Raw genomic sequence first — 23,643 nt, forward strand, 5'->3', positions numbered from 1 at the left:
GGTCTATCTTGACGTAGCTATAAAAATCTTAGGTATGAAGTTGGGCAGAAACTGAAAGGGCTTGTGAAGAAAAATGTTATTGCAAGAACTGGGAGCTCTTTAAATTTGAGGTGTCCAAATACCTTAGAAGAGACCAGAAGAGCTGAGGAGGAAAAGGTGATCATTAAGATAACTTCCCTTTCTCAGAGGTCCCCAGCTGACCTCTCGGGGAGGAGAAGCTGGAACTAATTGAGTTACAAAATAAACTGGATAATATATAGAAATTAAAAGCAGACGGAGCCTTTATTAGATTGAGGAAAAAATGGATTGAGGAGGGAGAACAGAATTAATCCTATTTCTTTAGACTTGATAAATTTCACTCTAAAAATAACACTATCCGTAAGTTAAACATTGATGGTGTTATTACAGATGACCAAAAATGAATCTCTAAATACTGTAGCAATTTTTACAGAAAATTGTATAGCTCTACTTACTGTCAGGAATCCACAGATACGTTTTTTTTAAACTCACTGAATAATGTTCACTCTATCAGTGATATAGAATCTTAACAGTGTAATGAACTCATCAAAGTTGAAGAGATTATAGAGTCTATCAAACATCTAAAGAAAAATAAATCACCAGGTGTTGATGGAATTACATCAGAATTTTACAAATTATTTTCTGAACAAGGTGCTCCCTTCCTATTTGAAGTCTTTTTTAGAGAGTATTAAAAACAATGCTCTCCCTCCTACAATGAGCCAGGGGTTAATAACACTGATACCTAAGCATAAAAAAGAAGTGCTGCTCATCGATAACTGGCGTCCAATTGTCTTTTAATAATGACTATAAGATTACTACTTGCAACAATAATTAAAGTCCTGGATGCAATCATTGATGAAACACAGTCTGGCTTCATGAGGAACAGACATATTTTTAACAATGTCAGACTAGTATTAGACATACTTGACTACTCAGACCTAATAACTGAGGATAGCTTCATATTATTTTTAGATTTTTATAAAGCATTTGACACAGTAGACATCAGTTTCTCTTCCACTCCTTTGAGAGACTTGGCTTTGGGGATTTTTTTCTGTAAGGCTATTAAGACTCTCTATGCAAATGGTAACAGCTCTATCAAATTGAAATATGGCACCTCACCTAGATTTGAGTTAAAGAGAGGAATTAGGCAAGGTTGTCCTATCTCTCTGTACCGGTATTTATTAATCACCCAACTTCTTGCAAATTCTTTAAATAATAGTCCTGTAGAAGGTATTTCCATAGCTGGTAAAGAAATTACTATAAGCCATGGCTGATGATACTACACTTTTTCTGAAAGACGCTAACCAAATTCCCATATCGATCAATGTGATTACAATCCTTTTCCAAAGCGTCTGGTCTATATTTTAAAATTAATAAATGTGAACTCTTAGCTGTCAAAGATTGTGTGACACCTTCATATTATGGTATTCCAGTAAAAGAAGAACTTACATATTTAGGAATAACCATTACAAAGGATCAAAAGTCTAGAGGCTTACTAAATTTGAACCCTCTTATTAAAAATACCCAGAAGAAGCTAAATCAATGGCTACAGAGGGACTTATCTATAAAAGGTAGAGTCCTAATAACCAAGGCTGGAAGTATCTCTAGACTAACATATGGTGCTCTATCTTTATATCTTGACAGTAAAATAAGCAAGGAGATAGACCAGATGCTTTTCAACTTACTTTGGAGAAACCGTACCCATTACATTAGGAAAACTGTTGTAATGAACACTTATGAGAATGGTGGACTGAATTTTCTGGACTTTACTACTTTAAATAATAGTTTTAAGATCAATTGGATAAAACAATTCCGAAGAAGACCCACTTCTATCTGGAATTTTATTCCTCATCATGTCTTCTATACTTTTGGTGGCCTTAACTTCATGTTGTTTTGCAGTTATAATATTGACAAGATTCCAGTGAAACTTTCTGCTTTTTATTGGCAAGTTTTCTTGTCATGGTCCTTAATTTATAAACACTTTTTTTTCCCACACAGATATTATATATGGAATAATCTGGATATATTGTATAAAAATACTTCTTTGTTTTTAGAATATTGGTTCTGAAATAATATCCTATTGGTGAGCCAACTGGTAAATGCAGAGGGTCTTTTACTCAGTTATAAGGAATTCTTATCACTTTACATGGTACCTGTAACACCTAAACATTTTGCAATTGTTTTAGACGCCATTCCCTCATGTGTTGCTCTGTTATTCAGGAACGTGTCAAGACCTGACCCTCAGAGCCTACCTTCTATTGACCCTGTTGACTCATCAGTAGGAAATATTTGTTTCTCTTTTGGTCCATTCAACAACAGAGCGATACGAACCATGTTATGTCATGCCTTATTGGAATGGATTTATCGATAATATCTGTTGGAAAAAAGTTTGGATGTTGCCACACACATACCTACTTGTTAACAAAATTAAGGAAGTTTCCTTTAAAATTATTCATAAATATTATCCTGCCAACCACTATATGAAGAAGTTTAAGGAAAACATAAACTCAAATTGCTCCTTTTGTAATGTCCACCCAGAAACAGTGTTGCATCTTTTTTTGGCATTGTATTCACGTAAGAAAACTGTGGCAAGACATCAGTAGATTTATAATTGAACACATTTATGAAGATTTGACACTATTGTGGAGAGATGTACTGCTTGGATTCTTGACATACGATAGAAATAAGCTGAAACATTTTTATGTAATTAATTTAATTATTCTTTTTGCCAAATTTCATATACTCAAATGTAAATTTACAAACAAAAAAAACACATTTTCTTACCCTACAAAAAGAAATTGAACTGCATTTTAAGACAGTTAAATACTCTCCCAAAAACTTTTTTTTTTAGAATTGTAAGTGTATGTATGTCCCTTAAGGTCCTTGTGTAATTGTAATGTGATATTGTACCCCCTAGCTCGATTGTTTATAATCTATATATACTTGTGTTCCCTCATGTACTTTCTGTATTGATTTGTTGTTTATAAAAAAAGTTTAAAAAAAAAAAGTTGGGCAGAGACTGCTTCTCCAATAGAAATCCCGGATCACACTTGTAGGGATGTCGTGGCGACGTTGGCATTCGGTCTAACGCTTCGAACACACCGACTGTGTCATTGCATCACTGCAGCATAACATTTTGCGCAGCTAGGCAACTATACTGATGCAAGTACCTTTTGCAAATGGTCGCATGCAGTTGGACACATGGAGGAGAGAATCATTTTCGCAGTATCCTCAAAACCGTGTCTTTTTGACACAACTGCTGACAGCTACAGGGACATAAACACAAAAAATGCTACTTGGAGACAAGTGTCCACGATAGTAGGATTGCCAGGTCAGTTTAGTAGTGAGCTTGTGCTAGATGTGGCTAGTTAGCGTTAGCTAGCTAACTAACCTAGCCAATGAGGTGTGTGTGAAAGAAATAGTCAAATAAATTATGCTAGTTTACTACCCTTTAACTTTCCCAAATAATCATGTTTGAAAGAGTGTGAGTGTGTATGTCAGATAAATAGTAATATAAATGGTAGATACTACTGTACCCTGATAATTTGGTCAGATAACCGTGTGTGTGTCTATGTGTACAGTAGGTGACATGTCCATGATAGCTATCTAATAACTATAGTTAGGCTAGGTAATGGTTTGGCTTATCATGTTCATGTCTATGTAGAAGAAGACTGTAGGAGGAGGTGGAGAGGACTCAGGGACAGGTATCAGAGAGAGAGAAGGGCAGAGAAATATAAGAGGTCTGGGTCAGCAGCTTCAGGCCACCAGCCTTCTGCCACCTTCTTTCTTTTCTGGATCCATTTATTGTGCCTAGGGCAACGAGTGGCAATTTTACAGCCAGACCCTCTACCACGTCATCCACAAGTGTTGTCGCCACCGGTGCATCAAGACCCTCAACGTCACCTACAAATGCGACCATCACCTCCACCGGTGGAGTGAGACCCTCTACAACATGATCCACGAGTATGACCACTACCGGTGCAGCCATGGAAGATGATGAAATGGAGGAAGCACCTCTGGATTATTATGAACCTCACGGAAGTGACCACTGAGGACCTCGTTGAACAGGATGTGACCGTGGAGAGAAACAGAGAGAGAAACGAAGAGGAACAACGTCACACCAGGCGTCATTGGAGGTACCAGCCCCCAGATCCACTCAACTAATTTCAGCAGAGGCTCCTCCAAGCCGTCGAGAGGGATGCAGCCCAACCTGATGCTCACAAGAAGGAGGATGAAGAGACCCTCTTTGCCATGAGCCTGGTGCCAACACTGAAGAGGCTGCCTCAGCAAAGAAAAGCAGCAGTCAAGGTTAAAATGTATCAGCTGCTTTTCGAAGCAGAGTTCAATGGTAGGTTTTTTTTCTCTCCACATCACAGGTAGTGTCATAAGTGTGCGACAGTGAAGTAAAGTAGGTCATTTTTACAGTATAGTCATGTGGGTTAATTGGTATTTCAGATCAAAGTATTAATATGAGGCAAATGTATAGCTGTTGTTTCTGGGTTAGAAAATATCCTAAAACAGTTTGCTGTCGAAATATCTGCCTGTCATATTCATCTTTTGATCTGAAATACAAATTTTATGAGTAAACAGCAAGTATTACCAATTTTACCACACTGTTCCTATATTTATGCCACTAACTACACTATGCAAGCAGTATTTAGTTAACATAAATCTCACCTTTTATGGTGTCATATTATGTTAAGCTTGTATGTGTTGTTTTTCTCTTCCCTTTCAGAAATGGAGTCAATTTAGCTGACCAGCTCACAGGAAGGACAGGAAGAGGAGAGGAGTTGTCTGGTTGTTGTTTTGACCTCCCTCATTGTACCTTTATTTTCACACACATCAGTTCCGTTTAAATTCAGTCAATTCATAAAGTCATTTGTTTATAATGTCTTAGGATAGCATTCATTATTAGTGTTACATAGATTTCTGAATTGAAACTCATACGGAGTTTTCACAGATGCTCTTAGTTCTCTTACGAGACTAAAGGTCAATATATTTCTTTCATTTAAAACCACTTGAAAACCAGGGTGTTGAAACTTTTTGTGAAGTTATGTTCCATCGACTGGTCTGTGACGTCTAGGGGCCATTTGTTTGTTTAGCTGTGTTATGGCTACATATTATTCCCTTTTTCTCAGAGACAGACACACACACACCTCTTCGTACCTCAGATCTCCAGTGCCCTGCCCTCTCTCTCTTTATGGCCATGTCTGAAGTTCCCCTACTACGTCTAGGCTTTATGAGTAGTCCCTGTATCGGTCTGCAGTTGTGCCAAAAATACATGCTCTTGCTGTTCTCTTACAGATTACAGGCTACACATTAATCTAAAAAAATAAAATAATTTACACACACGCACACACCTCTTTCAATAGTTTTATTTTTTAAAACATTTTTACAACACACATACCTGTCATGTTCTTTCCTGTACTTGAATACTTATTAAATTATAATGTTTTCATAGTCAGTGGTTTCAGTTGTTTATTAATATCTAATTTAGACTTAATCTGCTTTATTTCTTCCCTACACCTTTGCTGATCTATGACAAGATGAAAGTAAAAACACATTCTCTTCCTAATTATTTTTTTTTCCACCTGTATTTTATCAGGCCAACATGGTGGTAAACTGTACTATTTATATGAACCCTAGGTTACCCTTTCCCTTTGTTATCATATTAACTGTATGTCGTATAACCTTAATTAGTGCTCCCGCTCACCTGATGTACCATGCCAGGTGTGTATAATACTGACGTTAATGGGAGAGGGAAGGGGTTAAGGTGTGGTTTTTACTCCCAAATTGAAAAATGCAATTTTATTGACAACGGTGGATGGTTCTTAAAATAATCTTTGTGTTATGGGGCTCTTAATTAAAAGAGGAGTTTCACTCCACGGCATACTGCCATGGGACTTCACCTGCTGGCGATGAGAAGTAGGTGGTCAGCTTCTCCCTCACCTGGAGTGCCTGTCTGGGGGTGTTGTTGGCACCTGCCCTGGTGACATCAGGAAGGTGACCATTTGGCGTGCCCATCTCCATCCGGAGCGGCTCCTGGAATGACCTCTGCAGGTAGTTGTGGAGAACACATGTGGCCTTCACGCAGGCATCAACATTTGAGGGGCTGAGACCAAGCACTCTCCAATACATTCTCCATCGGGCTGCCAGAATCCCAAAGGCGCATTCAACAACTAACCTTGCCCTGGACAGTCGTTTGCTAAAGATCCTTACAGGCTTTGGCAATGGCAGCTGGCGTCCAGCGTAGGGCCTCATGAGGTTGGGTCTTAAAGGGAAGGCCTCATCGCCGACGAAGACGTGGTGAACAGGTCCCAGGTCTTCAGCCCCAGGGAGTGATGCAGATAGTGGAATATCCAGGGTGCCATCCTGAAGTGTCTGGCCAAAGGCAGTTTCGGAAGATCACGCCATCACTTCCCTTGCCGTAAGCACCAACATCGACAACACGGAAACAGTAGATGGCATCTACTACAACCAAGAGTACAACTGAATATGTACCCTTGTAGTTGTAGAACTGCGAACCTGAGCACGGTGGAGCCTGGATTACTACATGTTTCCCGTCAATGGAGCCAAGACAGTTGGGGAAATTCCACCTCTCCAGGAACTCAGCAGTGATGGCCCTCCAGTCTTCCTCCTTGGGGACAGGCATGTTTTCACCAACCAGACAGTCCCAAATGGCTTGTGCCACAGAGGGGACAATGCCTGCCACCGTGGACCGTCCAACTCGGAAGCTGAATCCTATGGTCCTGTAGGAGTCCCCTGTCGCCAAGAATCTAAAATACAATTCCAAATAATGATCAATATTGTGTATAACTTGAATTCCACCCACATATTATATCTACTCATATAGCTACCTCATTACTGTTTATTATGCTTTACTAATTATATTGTAATACTCATCAACCATCATTAACAATGCCTTGAAACAGTACAATTCAGTCTATGACTATATCAATAAACTGTAGTCCAGGCCAACTCTACTCTTAGAAAGAATGGTACTATCTATTTAAAAGGGTTCTCTGGCTGTCCCCATAGGAGATCCCTTTTAGGTTCCAGGTAGTACCCCTTTTGGTTCCAAGTAGAACCCTATTGGGTTCCATGTATTAAGTATTATACCTGGAACTAAAAATGGTTATCCTATGGGAAAGCAGAAGGACACTTTGAAACCTTTTTCACTAAGAGTGTATGTGAGTCCAATAAGAATGTCATGAATGACTAACTGTCTTGAACAACAATGGGTCCTGGAGAAGACTAGCCTACCTTCATCAGGGCAGAAGGCACCTTTCTTTTCATTTGGTAACATTGTATAATTCAAAAAGGATTATAAACCAACTTTGGGAAAAGTTATAGTCCCAATGAACATTCTGTAAAAGTACATCTAATGTCAAATAGGGACTATTAACTAGAGCCCTTTAGCTAGTTAGGTTGCACATAAAAACAATGTATCAAATATCAATCAATTATGGTATCAAAGGCTTTAAAAATGTACTAGAGTGTAGTTTACCGGAGACAAAAGGCCAGGCGTTCAACTGGGCTGATGGACTCCCGGTAGTTGGTATCCATCCGGGTGATCCTGGCTCCAACCATCTGGAGCAGGTGATCGAACTGGCTTCGGTCCAGACGAAAGTAACTTCGGAATTCCTCTCCAAACAGTCGAAGCTCTTGAATTAGACGGTGGAACTCCCCTGCCTGCTTTCGGGACTTTAACCATCTCTGGACCCACACAGACCTGCGCTTTCTGCGGGGCTGGTCCCGGCCCAACAGCGCGATCAAGACCACCTTCCTCAACGTTGGTCTCATTGTTGAAAGAGCCTACTCTGCTATCTTGACTATTTATTATTGCATTTCGCTCCAAAACTGCATTTTGGATGGAAATTATATTATAGGCTCTCACAATTAATTTGTGGATGTCATCGAATAAATAATACTTGGCAAATAAATTAATAAAAAATGTAAAGAAATTATGCAATCAAACTGTTTTTATGTAATCCCACATTTTTACTGAATATGTTTGCAAAAAGAAAATCTACATTCATATTTTGCTACTTTCTGTCAAATCTACGCAAACAATTTGATGCATGCATACGTTCGATAAATCGAACGTATGTACCACACAAAACGCACAGCATCTGCCTCTGCAACGCAATGCTGCAAGGGAAATGCAGCGTTCCATTGGAAAATAATGTACTTCTGGTGTATCGAAACGCAACATATCACAGTCGGTGTGTTCAAAGCGTAAGGGGAAAAAAATGTACGTATCTAATTGTAGTCTCAAACCCAGGCCTGGTCTGTTTTGTAAGCGTTCCCGGAAGTCTCGCGATGTTGCGCCTCTGGCTGAGAAACTCTCGTTACTCTGTTGGCCGACTAGCATGTACTGAACTGCAAATGTACTGTACTTAACTGCAAATGTTTGATTAAGATGTTGGCGTATTCAGTCCTGTGATGTTTAACGAAGACCGAGGGATTGTTTTTAAGTGTAAGACAGGAAGCGGACGACTGGCAAGCTGGTAACGTTACAGTACAGGTACATTAGCAATCGCGCTAACGCTATCCAGCTAGGTACTTGCTAGCTAACGTCAACAAAAACATGTTGGAGAAAGGTTACTAACTGTAGATATGTAACTAGTTATGATGCATATTATTTCCACAATTTCTGCCATGATGTACATTTGTAGTTATTGACCAAGGAGGCACAGATAGCCGGTTAACGTTAGTTAAATTGACAACATGTCGCAGCACGTTATGGCTGTTCCGCTAGCCAGCTAACGTTAGGCCCAAAACGTACCCGACGAAATGCACGAGATGATTGATTGCATGATCTAATCAGTGGCCTCGTCACTTAATTTGATCAGATATTTTATGCACAGCAACTAGGTAAGTAAAATATAGCTAGCTAAAATATGTGCATGACAGGTGTGTGAAGTGTACAGTAGGCAGGGTTGCCAGGTGAAGCTAAAATGTTTAGCCCAATTACCACTCAAATCCCATCCAAAAGGCTTGGAAAACTAACCCACATTTTTTCCACCCAGTAAGAGAGGAGTTGTAACGTAGTAACGTGAAACGACGTTAGAAGCATAATTCGGGTTTCCTCAAAATAATTATCTGAAGTTATGATATTGCTTAATCATAGCAGTCAAACCGACATCCATTGATGGAAAATGATCTGCCGAGTTTAATAAGGGTTAATTATATTTTCTCTTGCCACATTCACATTCCTTTATTATGTCTTATTATGTCATAAGGCACAGGGGGTATGGTATATGGCCAATATACCATGGCCAAGGGCTGTTCTTACGCACTAAACAACGGGGAGTGCCTGCAGACAGCCGTTAGCCATGGTATATTGGCCAAATACCACAAACCCCCAGAGTGCCTTATTGCTATTATAAACTGGTTACCACTAAATTAGAACAGTAAAATGTAATGTTTTGTCATACCTGTGGTATATGGTATGATATACCACAGCTTTCAGCCAATCATCATTCAGGCCTTGAACCTGGTTTATTTTATGTAAATAAATCCCCTTTTTGCATGTGCATAACTATAGATAAATCCGACAGGAGAGTTTGAGTGATGAAAGTTAGACAGAGGATCTCAATCTCTGAGCAAGAAACACTTGGATGAACATAAACCAACTGTTAGGCTATTTTCTGGCAATTGTGCTTTTATGTGCCAAATATTAAGACTGCAAACCATTATAAATGGCCCATTTGCGAGATTGACTTGTCATTTCAATAGGCATAGGCTACAGACACATCTGGGTTTATGAATGCAATGACAGTTTGCTTAGCTAAAGGCTGGTATCCTATAGCCCCGTATAGGCCTACATCTAATTTCAGATAGTCTACAGTATCCTAGATAAGATGTAGGCAAGCTGTAAACTGAACGATTTAGCAGCTTGCTAAATTCAAATTAAGACTAATTAATGAATAGCAAGGCGATTTCATCATAAGTGCTTGTTTCCCAATAGCCTGCTGGAATAGGCTACTGAGGATGGGGGTCATAATTTCAATCACTCAGTTAAATATGAATAATATGCATATGAACTGAATATGCTTGTCAACAACAGCCAGTGTTTAATTTTTATTTGTTTTACCTGTAGCCTAATCTGACAACTGTTACCGTTAATTGAATGTGTTCATAATAACACAAGGCTATATCAACAAACTGAAGTCATAGGCTATTTATTAAATTGCTTTGCCAGGTCCAGGTAGGCTACACAAGTGGCACAAATTGATTTGCAATGACTCCAGTGAAATCGTCATTTAATTTCAGCATATTTATTGTATCAAATGGTAGCCTACGGTGGCATATACATGAATAGGGTACTTGATGGCCAACAGAGGCAAATTTGTAATTCTCCACATTTAGCCAAAGTCAGTTTCAATGAGGACTTTTCCCCATAAAAGGAACCACATGAGGGAGTTTCATAACTTCCACTTCAAATTTCCACTCGGGTAGCCCCGAGACCCAAGAACTGAGCATGCATAAAGCACTGCGCTTGATACCTTTTTCTTTAAGTAGTCAACGTTGGAATGGAGTTTAAACCACCTCCGAGTGAATTTATGTAATGCGCTCTAGTGCGTTTTCCACTACTTTTGTAACAGGTTCTGTACTGGTACCTTTTTGCATTGTGTTCTGGTATTTTTCGTAGCTGTCTACTTACCACAACAGACCGATGCTGGCACAAATTCAATGAGCTGTATACCAGCATAAGCAAACAGGAAAACGCTCATCCAGAGGCGGCACTCCTAGTGGCCGGGGACTTTAATATAGGGAAACTCAAATTCATGTTACCTCATTTCTATCAGCATGTTAAATGTGCAACCAGATGGGAACATTTCTAGACCACATTTACTCCACACACAGATGTGTACAAAGCTCTCCCTCGCCCTCCATTTGGCAAATATGACCGTAATTCTATCCTCCTGATTCCTGCTTATAAGCAAAAATGAAAGCAGGAAGCACCAGTGACTCGGTCAATAAACAAGTGGTCAGATTAAGCAGATTTTTAAACATTTTTTTTAACCTTTATTTAACTAGGCAAGTCAGTTAAGAACAAATTCTTATTTTCAATGACGGCCTAGGAACAGTGGGTTAACTGCCTGTTCAGGGGCAGAACGACAGATTTGTACCTTGTCAGCTCGGTGATTTGAACTGGCAACCTTTCGGTTACTAGTCCAACGCTCTAACCACTAGGCTACATGCTAAACTACAGGACCATTTTGCTAGCACAGACTGGAATATGTTCCGGGATTCTTCCAATGGCATTGAGGAATACACCACATCAGTCACTGGCTTCATCAATAAGTGCATCGATGACGTCGTCCCCACAGTGACTGTACGTACATACCTCAACCAGAAGTCATGGATTCCAGGCAACATTCGCACTGAGCTAAAGGGTAGAGCTGCCACTTTCAAGGAGCGGAACTCCTTGAAGCTTATAAGAAATCACGCTATGCCCTCCGACAAACCATCAAACAGGCAAAGCGTCAATACATGATTAAGATCGAATCATACTACACCGGCTCCAATGCTCGTTGGATCTGGCATGGCTTGCAAACTATTACAGACTACAAAGGGAAGCACAGTCGAGAGCTTCCCAGTGACACTAGCTTACCAGACAAGCAAAATAACTTCTATGCTCGCTTCGAGGCAAGTAACACTGAAACATGCATCAGAGCATCAGCTATTCCGGATGACTGTGTGATCACGCTCTCCGCAGCGGATGTGAGTAAGATCTTTAAACAGGACAACGTTCACAAGGCAGCAGTGCCAGACGGATTACCAGGACGTGTACTCCGAGCATGTGCTGACCAACTGGCAAGTGTCTTCACTGACATTTTCAACCTCTACCTGTCTGTCCGTCATACCAACATGGTTCAAGCAGACTACCATAGTCCCTGTGCCCAAGAGCACTATGGTAACCTGCCTAAATGACTACCGACCCGTAGCACTCACATCTGTAGCCATGAAATGCTTTGAAAGGCTGGTCATGGCTCACATCAACACCATTTTCCCAGAAACCCTAGACCCACTAAGCTAAGGGCCCTGGGACTAAACACCTCCGTCTGCAACTGGATCCTGGACTTCCTGATGGGCAGCCCCCAGGTGGTAAGGGTAGGTAACAACACATCTGCCACACAGATCCTCAACACGGGGGCCCCTCGGGTGCGTGCTCAGTCTCCTCCTGACTGCATAGCCAACCACGACTCCAACACCATCATTAAAGTTTGCAGATGACAAAACAGTGGTAGGCCTAATCACAGACAATGATGAGAAGGCCTATAGAGAGGTGGTCAGAGACCTGACCGTGTGGTGCAAGGACAACAACCTTTCAACGTGACCAAGACAAAGATTATTGGGACTACAGGAAAATGGGGACCGAGCATGACCCCATTCTCATCGACGGAGCTGTAGTGGAGAAGATTGAGAGCTTCAAGTTCCTTGGCGTCCACACCACCAACAAACTAACATGGTTTTAACGCACCAAGACAGTCATGAAGTAGGCACAACAAAACCTATTCCCCCTCAGGAGACTGAAAAGATTTGGCATGGGTCCTCAGATCCTCAAAAGGTTTTACAGCTGCACCATCGAGAGCATCCTGACGGTTTGCATCTCTGCCTGGTATGGCAACTGCTCAGCCTCCGACCGCAAGGCACTTCAGAGGGTAGTGCGTACAGCCCAGTACATCACCGGGGCCAAGCTTCCTGCCATCCAGGACCTCTATACTTGGCGGTGTCAGAGGATGACCCTAAAAAGACTCCAGCCAAGTCATAGACTGTTCTCTATGCTACCGCACGGCAAACGGTACCGGAGTGCCAAGTCTAGGTACAAAGAGGCTTCTATAAACAGCTAATCAAATGTCTACCCAGACTATTTGCATTGCCCCCTCCCTTCTACGCCGCTGCTACACTCTTATCTATGCATAGTCACTTTAATAATTACCTACATGTACATATTACCTCAATTACCTCGGTGCCCCGCACCGGTGTTATTCTGTACCGGTGCCCCGCACCGGTGTTATTCTGTACCGGTACCCCCTGTATATAGCCCCGCTATTGTTATTTACTGCTGCTACTCTTTTTAATTATTTGTTATTCTTATCTCTTACTTTTTTGGGGGGAGGGCTATTTTCTTATCTGCATTGTTGGTTAAGGGCTTTGTAAGTAAGCATTTCACTGTATGGTCTACACCTATGGCAAATACAATTTGATTTGAAGGTGGGAGGGAAATGAAAGCTCTGGACACAATTCTGCGGGTTGTCTCTCTTTTAATGACTGCATGGAATGCAAACGTTAATGCTGCCATCTGGACTCATGCACAAGTGTAATTGCCTCTCCTCAACACGCTTTGAGAAAACTCACATCAACAAAAAAAATACATTGTACATTATATTATACATGTTAATATTTTCAAAAGACTAAAATTTAATTTCATAAATGTTGTACACTAATAATTTTCTAATATGTGCAAAATATTAATTTTAATGTACTATTATACCCGAGGCATACTAATGAGGCAACAATGCCATTCCTGGCATGACCGGACAGGTAACAAAATGAACGACAGCTACCTAGGCACAACATGAAATACAAAAACATCACATTTCACAACATACCTGCGTGGAATGGCTACAAATCCAAGGCAAACGTTAATGCTGCCGTCTGGACTCTCATACACAAGTATATTTGCCTTAAAAGATAATGCCAGAAAATCGTCAGCAAAGAGACTCTCTCCCCCTCTCTCTCTAAGCTAACGGTAGCTGGGCTAGCCTTGTAAAGTTGCACTCAAATTATCCCCATTCACGCTAATATATATTCCTACCGACAGTAGTGAAACAACATTTGTGAACATTTGCTAACATGTACATTCAACACATACCTCTCCTTATCACACTTTGAGCAAACTGAGGAGTAAAAGCATGGCTCCTGTTGATGACATCACAACATCACAATTGAGAAAATAAATACAATAAAATGGTTCACTCTTGAAAGTAGTGTAATGCATCTCAAAATAAAAATAAATGATGAATTTTCGGTGAAAATATATTTTTACACCTGTTACACTCTGTCTCCATTATTTCTTGATGTGCATTCTAGCGTATTATTATGATTATGGATAAAGGGTTAGAAATTACTGTCTCCATAATGACAATCTAAATGGCCTACCTACAACTGGTAAAAAGTTGTCACAACGTGCACATGTGCTGCTCTCTCCTCTCGCACTACATGACTGTTGTGCTCTCTCAACAAACAAACATACAACCTCCTCCAGCCCTCCCCACCAATCACTCACTCAGCATCAGCCTGACTCATTGCCTAACAGTCAGCAACAGGTCACTGAATTTTTAAGAGAAATGCCTGAAGATAAAACAACCTCTCTAGTAATACCTGACCGAATAGGGCTATAACATGGCAAAGAACAGGTTTATCAGTGTAGTGCGCCGCATCATCCCATGGGATCTGTCAAGGCTGCACACAGATAAATATCACAGAAATATTCTAGTTCCTACACATCACCTTATATATTCAAACAAAATGGGCCTTTCATACGCAAGTGGGCAGCAGCATGCTCATGTCAGTCTAGAACGCAAATGTCATCTTCCTAGTAAGGACTGCAATAATTTTGGGAGTCGAGCAAGAGTCGACTACTTTCAACTCCAAAAATCCTGGAGTCGTGCACCACTAGTTTTGCAATGGGAGTAAAATAGTTATAGTGGGCAGAACAAGCAAGGAGGTGGGCAGAGCCAAGCACAAGCTAATGAGATCCTACTGCCGCGTTCTAGCATTTTATTTGCACATTTATGTTGGGGAACGGCCTACTCGGAAGTACGTGTGCAATAAGTAAATTCGCTCTTGTACTTCTAAACAATGCAATTTTTTAAAACTCTGGCAAGGGGTGAAGTCTACAAACAGTCTATTCTGTTTTGGAAACAAAACTGTATGGTGATCAAATGTTTAATCGATGAGAAAATGATGAATGAATGATGGCCAAAATCCATCTTGCGCCATCTTCTCACACTGCTGGCCACTGGACTTCCTCTCATCACCATATTTGGCAGTGAGTGGAAACAGCAACTGGATGCTTCATATTTATACAGCTGGGGAAATATCTGGCTCATTATTCTATCTGTTGCATTGGTGCCCCTTTAGCAAACCGGAACTGTGACAATTTGTTTAAATGGTAAACTGCCTGAATGGGAAATCCTAATTTATGCATAATTTTTGGTGTGGTTAGGCATCAGTTAGCCCTAGATGTACTGTTAACCCCCTAGTCAATTGATGCACCTATTTTACATAGGCTCAATCCACCACATCCGCCTATGTTGGCCTTCTGCATGTGCTGTGGAATGTGGCAGAGCTACATCACTGTTGGTCAGACCAGGAGAAATCCAGAAAATCGGTCTTCTCACAAAGACATGCGTCTGTAGCATCCAAACGGTTTGGCCTACAAACTAATAGACGGGTTGGTTGTTTAGCAACAAAACCAACACGTGCGCAACTATGAGGCAAAACAGAAAGGGTTGGCTTAGATTGTTGACAACATGTAAACTGTATTTCGTCTCCAATGTTTGTTAAAAACATATACATTTGCACAATGAGCACCTGTTGTCTCACATGGTTACGATTGTTGGTTAGCTAGCTAGCAAATTTTTGCAGTCTACAAATCCACCCAAGAAAAAAATCTTCCCACGGCTGAATCTATTTGATGATCCCTGGCTTAGACTTTGAGGTTAAGGAGCCTACCGTTACTCCTTAACGTCCAAGGACCTTCAGAGTATCTTAAGAGGTAGACTGGCTTTGGCAACCATAACAGCCAATTACTCTTATCTAAACCTGAATTTATTCTAAATTGCGATATGGTTCTAGAAACATAAAGCCCTTTACTTTCATATCGCGTCAATATCATCAAGTATACACTTTCAACTGGCTTTATCACAGTTGCAGCCCCCAGTGTTTTTCAGTGACAACACGTTTCTGGCCTTCTTCCATTAAACACAGGTGTTAGGAGCATGCTAGAGAGCTAATTAGCACAGGTGGTCCCTCTGTCTTCCGTAAACACACTGTAACATGGAGATGGCGGTGTGGAAACACTAATCCTATAAAGACGTGTGTGTATCAATTTATCTTTTTTGTTTTTTGAAAATTATTTCTCGCTGATATGAAATATAAAGTCCTTATGCTTCCAAAACCATACCACAAGCGATGCGTGTTAATGTTCAGACCGAGCGTCGGGGCTCTCAAAGTACTGAGTAAAGGGTCTGAATACTTATGTAAATGTGATATTTCAAACTGTTTTTGCTTGGTCATTATGGGGTATTGTGTATAGATTGATGAGGTGAGAAAACGATTTATTCAATTTTAGAATAAGGCTGTAACGTAACAAAATGTGGAAAAAGTGAAGTGGTCCGAATGCACTGCATTTCACAATTTTGCCTACTTTATAAAAATGTCAACTTCTGAATCTCATAGGGCTGGTCAAAAGTAATGCACTGAATAGGGTGCCATTTTGGATGCAAACTTTGTCCATCCAACTCTCCTGACTCCTCCCTCCCCCAGGTGTCCTGCTGCAATGTCAAGGCGGAGCAGGAACAGCCGGGCATGGCGTTACGTATGGAGTGGAATACGGCGAGACGCTGATTCCCGAGTGCAGGTACTGGCCTCAGAGAGTCAGGAGTGGGGCTACGAACGCTTACAGGTAAGGGTCGGTTTGTGACGGACGTAGACCAGGGGTGTGAAACTAATTGCATGGAGGGCGGATTGTCTTCTGTTTTTTGTTATTTCCTTTCAATTTGTGTCCAATTAAGACCTAGAAAACCAGGTGAGGGGACGTCGTAACTAATCAGGGACCTAAGGCTAGTTGATCAATCAAGTACAAGGGAGGAGCGAAAATCCGCAAACAATTGGCCTTCCATGGAATGAGTTTGACACCTCTGACGTAGATGGTTCCATTGTGCCAGAAATGCGGAGTCAAGCACAGCTGACATATTTGAGCACTGTTAGGTACTGTTTGTAAATTGTGTTTGTACCCTCTGCAGTACAGTGACTCAGACTCTGAGCCAGACTACCGGCTCGTGGTGCCACCGGTCCCCAGTGCCGTGCCCGTTACCGGAGAGTCGTACTGCACCTGCGACTCCCAGGCCGAGCCCAGCTACAACCCACGTCTCCGGGGCTTCCACCGCATCAAAGACTGCCACTGTGGAGAGGAAGACCAGGGTGAGGATGGGAGGGGCAGGGTGGAGAAACTAAGGTGGTGTTCAGAAGGGCACACCGTAGCAAAACTTGTTTTTTATTGGTCAAGTTCAGGTAGTCCCTTCAGGTATTTCACACGGTTTCTGAGGGTTTTCATCTGTTTCATGCCCAAGCTGTATCAGGGTGTTCCCAAAGTTAAACTCTCACCATTATTTGCTTATTAAAATATCTAAGTGTCTGAGTGCAGGTCAACTGACATTGGATCCACTGACCTCTTGACATTGCAGACTTCGACTGGGTGTGGGATGACAGTAACCGCTCCACGGCCACGTTGATGACCTGCGACAACCGCAAAGTCAACTTCCACACAGAGTACAGCTGTGGCACAGCAGCCATCAGAGGTTCCAAGGAGCTGGCAGATGGCCAGCACTTCTGGGAGATCAAGATGACATCACCAGTGTACGGGACAGATATGGTGAGGCTCCATCCATCATTTCTCAGGAGACAGGATTATAATGATCAGTGGAGTCTGGTGTCACTTTAAATAGGAGGACGGGCATATTTAATGGAATGAATGGAACTGTTTTCATTCCATTCCAGCCATTACTATGAGCCTGTCCTCTAATTTCTCTCTTCACCAGCCTCCACTGCTGGGGGTTGGGGCCTAGGCTTGTAAGACCTTTAGTAGTTTCTCTTTCCTAAAGCTTATTTTGTGAACCTTTTGCATTTTGTATGATGGTGAGCATATTGATTACTGTTCTATTTTTATATGTGATTAAGGTGAACATGTTGAATGAAGACTTTTGATGTTGTGTAGATGGTAGGCATCGGAACCTGTGACGTGAACCTGGATAAGTACAGACATACCTTCTGCAGCCTGTTGGGGAAAGATGATGACAGCTGGGGTCTCTCCTACACTGGTAAAACCATATAATCCATCAGATAGTACTTATCACAAGCATTCCTGTGTTTTATATAGTATTAGTTTCTTTCACATATGTTCAGCGTTTGATTGAGTGGTGCCTGCTTTGCTGGACAGGGTTTTCACTTTTGGAGCTATCGTATTTGTGCCAGGCAAGGTCAATCAAGCATAGCTCAAAAAAACAAATACTATTTGAACCCATGCCCTTGATTACAAAACATACACAGTAAAATCATCACCCTGTGTTGCCTGTTTTTTTGTTTTCTTTAAAAAGAAAAGGAAAACCACACACTATCTATTAACTCCGATGCAGGGTTGTCAAACACTGCGGTTTGCAAGTGTGTGGAGCGATGGGTAATAATGCTTCGAGAGTGGCTGTTGTCGATGTATTCCTGGTTCGAGCCCAGGTAGGGGCAAGGAGAGGGACGGAAGCTATACTGTTACACTGGCAATACTAAAGTGCCTATAAGAACATCCAATAGTCAAAGGGTATATGAAATACAAAGGGTATAGAGAGAAATAGTCCTACTACAAATAGTCCTACTACAACCTAAAACGTCTTAACCTTGGAAGTATTGAAGTCTCATGTTAAAAGGAACCACCAACTTTCATATGTTCTCATGTTCTGAGCAAGGAACTTAAATGGTAGCTTTTTTACATGGCACATATTGCACTTTTACTTTCTTCTCCAACACTTTGTTTTTGCATTATTTAAACCAAATTGAACATGTTTCATTATATATTTGAGGCTACGTTGCTTTTTATTGATGTATTATATTAAGTTAAAATAAGTGTTCATTCAGTATTGTTGTAATTGTCATTATTTCAAATACATTTTTTTTAATATAAATCGACTGATTAATCGGTATCGGCTTTTTTTTGGGTCCTCCAATAATCGGTATCGGCTTTCAAAAATCATAGTTGGTCGATCTCTGTTATATACAAAGAATTGTCAGGAGCCTGTAAAAAGGCTGCTGTCCATTGCAGTGCCGTTCTTATTCCGGGAGCAAATGACTTACTGAGACTAATCTCTGAATGTGCCAATGTTTTATGAATGATTCCTTTAATTTCTGAGCATTTTGAGTAGCGCTTAGGGAGAATGCAAAAATTATTATTTTTGCGAGACTGTCCTTTGAAAGAGTTTCTCTTTGTTTTTTATTTTATCGATGGCAATATTGATCTGACCATTTTTGTATCCCCTTCATAGAATTGTATGTTTATCTCAGTGTTTCATTTGAAGTCTCATTTGTCTTTTTTTTTTTCAATTCTTTTGATTCTGGGAAGCGGGTGACAGCTATCAGCCTTCAGCAAACTGTTATGATCAGTGGGGTTCTTGTAAAGGTCTGTGTATAGAACATTAACCTCACAAATAATCAAAATATCAAGTAAACTGATTTGATGTGTGTAAGATTGCATAATGAATCTTTGGTCCCCCGAACAAGAGTTTAAGGGATACTTCGGATGTTGGCAATGAAGACCTTTTATCTACTTCCCCAGAGTCAGATTAATTTGTGGATATAATTTGTATGTCTCTTCGTCCAGTATGGTTTTGACTAGAAGGAATACAGCTTCTGTCCGATTTGACTTTTTGTAGCAGGTTAGGAGATTTGGGTTAAGGTTATGAAAAGGGTTAACTAAAATGCAAAAACATCACTTTTGATGTCAATTTGACAAAAGCTGTTAAGCCATGACCATCCAGTATGAAGGTAGGTCGGAAAGCTGTTCCCATAGACTTCCAGTCATTGCTCTAACGCTAGTTGGTATTTGATGAGCTAACTGGAATGGAAAATTCCAGAATGGAACCAAGATATCAATGTACCATTTCCAAATAATGTTGTGCAAAAAATCTTTTTTGTGTTTTTTTTGTGTTTTTTTTTTTTGAGGGTTGAGAATGGACTGTAACCCACATACAAATTAGCATAATTAGGAGCCATAGGGGATCCCATAATAGTACCCTTCATCTGGATAAAGACATTTTGAAACATGATATAATTTTGTGTGAGCCTGTTTTGTTTTCCCCTTATAATACTAATATGGTCGTCTTCTTCTAGGTCTGTTGCATCATAAAGGAGACAAGGTGAACTTCTCCTCACGTTTCGGCCAGGGCTCAATCATCGGAGTGCACCTGGACACATGGCACGGAACACTCACCTTCTTTAAGAACCGCAAGTGCATAGGTAATTACAGGGGTCAAGGGGACCAGGTGGCGTGAGTAGTGATCTACACATAATTAAATTACTATGTTTGCAGTAGCTTGGTGGTAGTTGAACTAAATTCAAATCTTGGTAGCGTTTTGAGTAGTTAATAACTTTTTTGCCATGTAGCGTTGAGGCTAACTACTGGAACTACACTGCTTTTGGGCAAAAAGATAAGAAAATATGGGTGAGGTAGGAAATATTTTCATTTCAATTATGGCATCAGACATGCCTAATTCTCACTTGAAACAGTTTTTGTTAACATTTGACTGTTGCAATTTATAGTCTGACATTTTAGATTTAGATATAATTTATCACAAAGTAGTTTGGATGTGCTGAACTATTTTGTCAAATTAACTTTAGTTAAGTAAACTAAACTCAGCAAAAAAAGAAATGTCCTCTCACTGTCAACTGCATTTTTTCCCAGCAAACTTAAGATGTGTAAATCTTTGTCTGAACATAACAAGATTCAACAACTGCGACATACCATGAAAAGTTCCACAGGCATGTGACTAACAGAAATTGAATAATGTGTCCCGGAACAAAGGGGGGTCAAAAGTAACAGTCAGTATCTGGTGTGACCTCCAGCTGCATTTACTGCAGTGCATCTCCTCCTCATGGACTGCATCAGATTTTCCAGTTCTTGCTGTGAGATGTTACCCCACTCTTCCACCAAGGCACCTGCAAGTTCCCGGACATTTTTGGGGGGAATGGCTATAGACCTCACCCTCCAATCCAACAGGTCCCAGACTTGCTCAATGGGATTGAGATCCAGGCTCTTCGCTGGCCATGGCAGAACACTGTCTTCCTGTCTTGTAGGAAATCATGCACAGAACAAGCAGTATGGCTGGTGGCATTGCCATGCTGGAGTGTCATGTCAGGATGAGCCTGCTGGAAGGGTACCACATGAGGGAGGAGGATGTTTTCCCTGTAAAGCACAGCGTTGAGATTGCCTGCAATGACAACAAGCTCAGTCCGATGATGCTGTGACACACCGCCCCAGACCATGACAGACTCTCCACCTCCAAATCGATCCCAACGATAAATAAGAATTCGACCATCAACCCTGGTGAGACAAAACCGCAACTCGTCAGTTTACAGACGGTGGGCAATTAAGGTCACAGTTATGAAAAATTAGGACACAAAAGATGCCTTTCTACTGACTCTGAAAAACACCAAAAGAAATATGCCCAGGGTCCCTGCTCATCTGCGTGAACGTGTCTTGGGCATGCTGCAATTGGTAGCTTGATAAACTATATTTTCAGGGTAGCTTCCCCAACACTGCATGTTAGATGGGTGGTTAGGCAGCATGTAACTAGATGGGCATTAGGGGCCAGTTTCCCAGACACTGATTTAAGCTTAGTCCTGGGCTACAATGCATGCTCTAAGGAAAATTTCCATTCAAAGTGATGGGACTAGGCTTGATCTGGGATGGGAAAACTGGCGCTATAAATCACTTCTAGACCTAATTAACATGGAACGTACCTAGGATTTCTCATATTCCCCCTCTGCATGTACCCAGCTATTTACCCCTAGCCTTTTGCTTGTGTGTGACGTTGGGTATAATGTGACAGAAAATGGAAACATTTCCATTCTAAACTGACAGTAAAGTGTGTACTCTATTCTGCAGGCGTGGCGGCTACGGCGCTACAGAACAAGCGTTTCTACCCCATGGTGTGTTCCACAGCAGCCAAGAGCAGCATGAAGATGATCCGCTCCTGCTTCACGCCCACTTCCCTGCAGTACCTGTGCTGTGCCCGCCTCCGCCAGCTCCTCCCTGAGTGCCCAGACACCCTGAGCGTCCTGCCGCTGCCCCCTGGCCTGCGCCACCTGCTGCACAATAAGCTGGGCTGGGTCCTCAGCCTCAACAACGGCCTCCTGGGGGCCCCAGAGGGGGAAGAAGGGAGGGTGGGGGGCTTGGGGTCTGACTCAATCCCTACGCCCCCCTTGGCCGGGGCCTTGTCCTCTGAAAGCGATGACTCTGAGGGGTGTTCGTCGGACCCTGAGGCATGTCAGAGGAAGAGATGTCGTTGGACGTGACGGGAATCCGACGTGACCCCCAATGTAAACACATGGGGTGTGTCCTAAATGACACCCTATAGTGCACTACTGGTCAAAGGCCCATAGGACTCTTGTCAATAGGGTGCCATTTGGATTCAGCCATGAACTGGACTGAATCCCTGCCCCCTCCCTGAGACACACTCAAGTTATAATCCCTTACACACATACGCACACACACACATTACCGTTAATGGGTGAACCCAGGACCTGGGGACAGTGTTGTGGAAACATTTTAATCAAGATCAAACAAAGACCTATGGCCAAACTTCAGTGTACATTAACAGTATATGCAACAAGAAGAATGACATGGAATCAATGAAAAGAGACCAAGTGCAGAATTATGTGAATTGTCACCATGCTTTCTCCTTGTATATGAAAAGCTGGTTGGATTGCTATAGAAGTGGCCCGTAAGGCCATATTTTAAGTTTCTGTTTTAGCTGACCGAAGAACGAAAGTTGAGTTGTCAAAATGTCTCCAGGACATTTACTTGTTACATTTATATGTTCTTGCTCTGCAGGTAATACACAGTTCAAGTAATCAGTTTGACAGTTATGAATACTCAGTGAAACAAAGTTATTTTGTTGTTAATCAACACATTTGTTTCGGAGCAGGAGCAAACTTTTATTCTTTTATTTAGATCAGCTTGACAATGTATTCCCCTGAATTATTTTTGTCATATCGACACAACTTTTTTATTTATTTTTTTAACACGTTTTAGGGGGGGGGTTCTGATTTCATTTTTCACTCAATACTGCTGTCGTATTAGATATTGGTTGGGGGAGTGACGACTGTTATACACACCCTCTATGTTGAACTGTGAGTTGTCATGCACCGTTCTTATACCGACCTCCCTGTTATGCTCTACTTCTGCTTGATGGTAGACTCATGTCTGTTAGTCACACAGACATTTGCTTTAGTTGTCACCCCTGTGCATCCAATGGTTGGGCTGCAGACAGTTCACTGAATAAAGAAGGCAAAGGGGGTAGAAAAGGGGTGTCCACATATTATAATAAATATATGTGTATTTTTCAGTGTACAATGTTTATTTTATGCATCAAAACACTTGTATATACCGTGCATTTGGAAACTATTCAGACCCCTTGACTTTTTCCAGATTTTATTACATTAGCTTTATTCTAAAATTGATTCAATTGTTATTTTTTCTCATCAATCTATACACAATACCCCATAATGACAAAGCAAAAACAGGTTTATAGAAATGTTAATTTGTTAGCAAATTTATAAATA

General features: G+C 41.2%; 2 protein-coding genes across 2 annotated transcripts; one reads left to right on the forward strand and one right to left on the reverse strand.

The window, feature by feature from the left end:
- Positions 1-5,474: 5,474 nt before the first annotated feature.
- On the reverse strand, positions 5,475-8,245 carry LOC112246425. The gene is made up of 2 exons (XM_024414737.2): positions 7,526-8,245; positions 5,475-6,794 (listed from the first exon to the last, which is right to left on the reverse strand). The coding sequence occupies exons 1-2, from the start codon at positions 7,819-7,821 to the stop codon at positions 6,344-6,346; spliced, it is 747 nt and encodes a 248-aa protein (XP_024270505.1). The 5' UTR covers positions 7,822-8,245; the 3' UTR covers positions 5,475-6,343.
- Positions 8,246-8,342: 97 nt separating this feature from the next.
- LOC112246422 (SPRY domain-containing SOCS box protein 3-like) lies at positions 8,343-23,429 on the forward strand. Its single transcript, XM_024414735.2, has 7 exons — positions 8,343-8,545; positions 16,585-16,723; positions 17,064-17,241; positions 17,505-17,692; positions 18,035-18,137; positions 20,191-20,316; positions 21,965-23,429. The coding sequence occupies exons 2-7, from the start codon at positions 16,598-16,600 to the stop codon at positions 22,372-22,374; spliced, it is 1,131 nt and encodes a 376-aa protein (XP_024270503.1). The 5' UTR covers positions 8,343-8,545; positions 16,585-16,597; the 3' UTR covers positions 22,375-23,429.
- Positions 23,430-23,643: the final 214 nt, after the last annotated feature.

Source organism: Oncorhynchus tshawytscha, linkage group LG09 (genome assembly GCF_018296145.1).
Source record: "Oncorhynchus tshawytscha isolate Ot180627B linkage group LG09, Otsh_v2.0, whole genome shotgun sequence".
Taxonomy (NCBI): domain Eukaryota; kingdom Metazoa; phylum Chordata; class Actinopteri; order Salmoniformes; family Salmonidae; genus Oncorhynchus; species Oncorhynchus tshawytscha.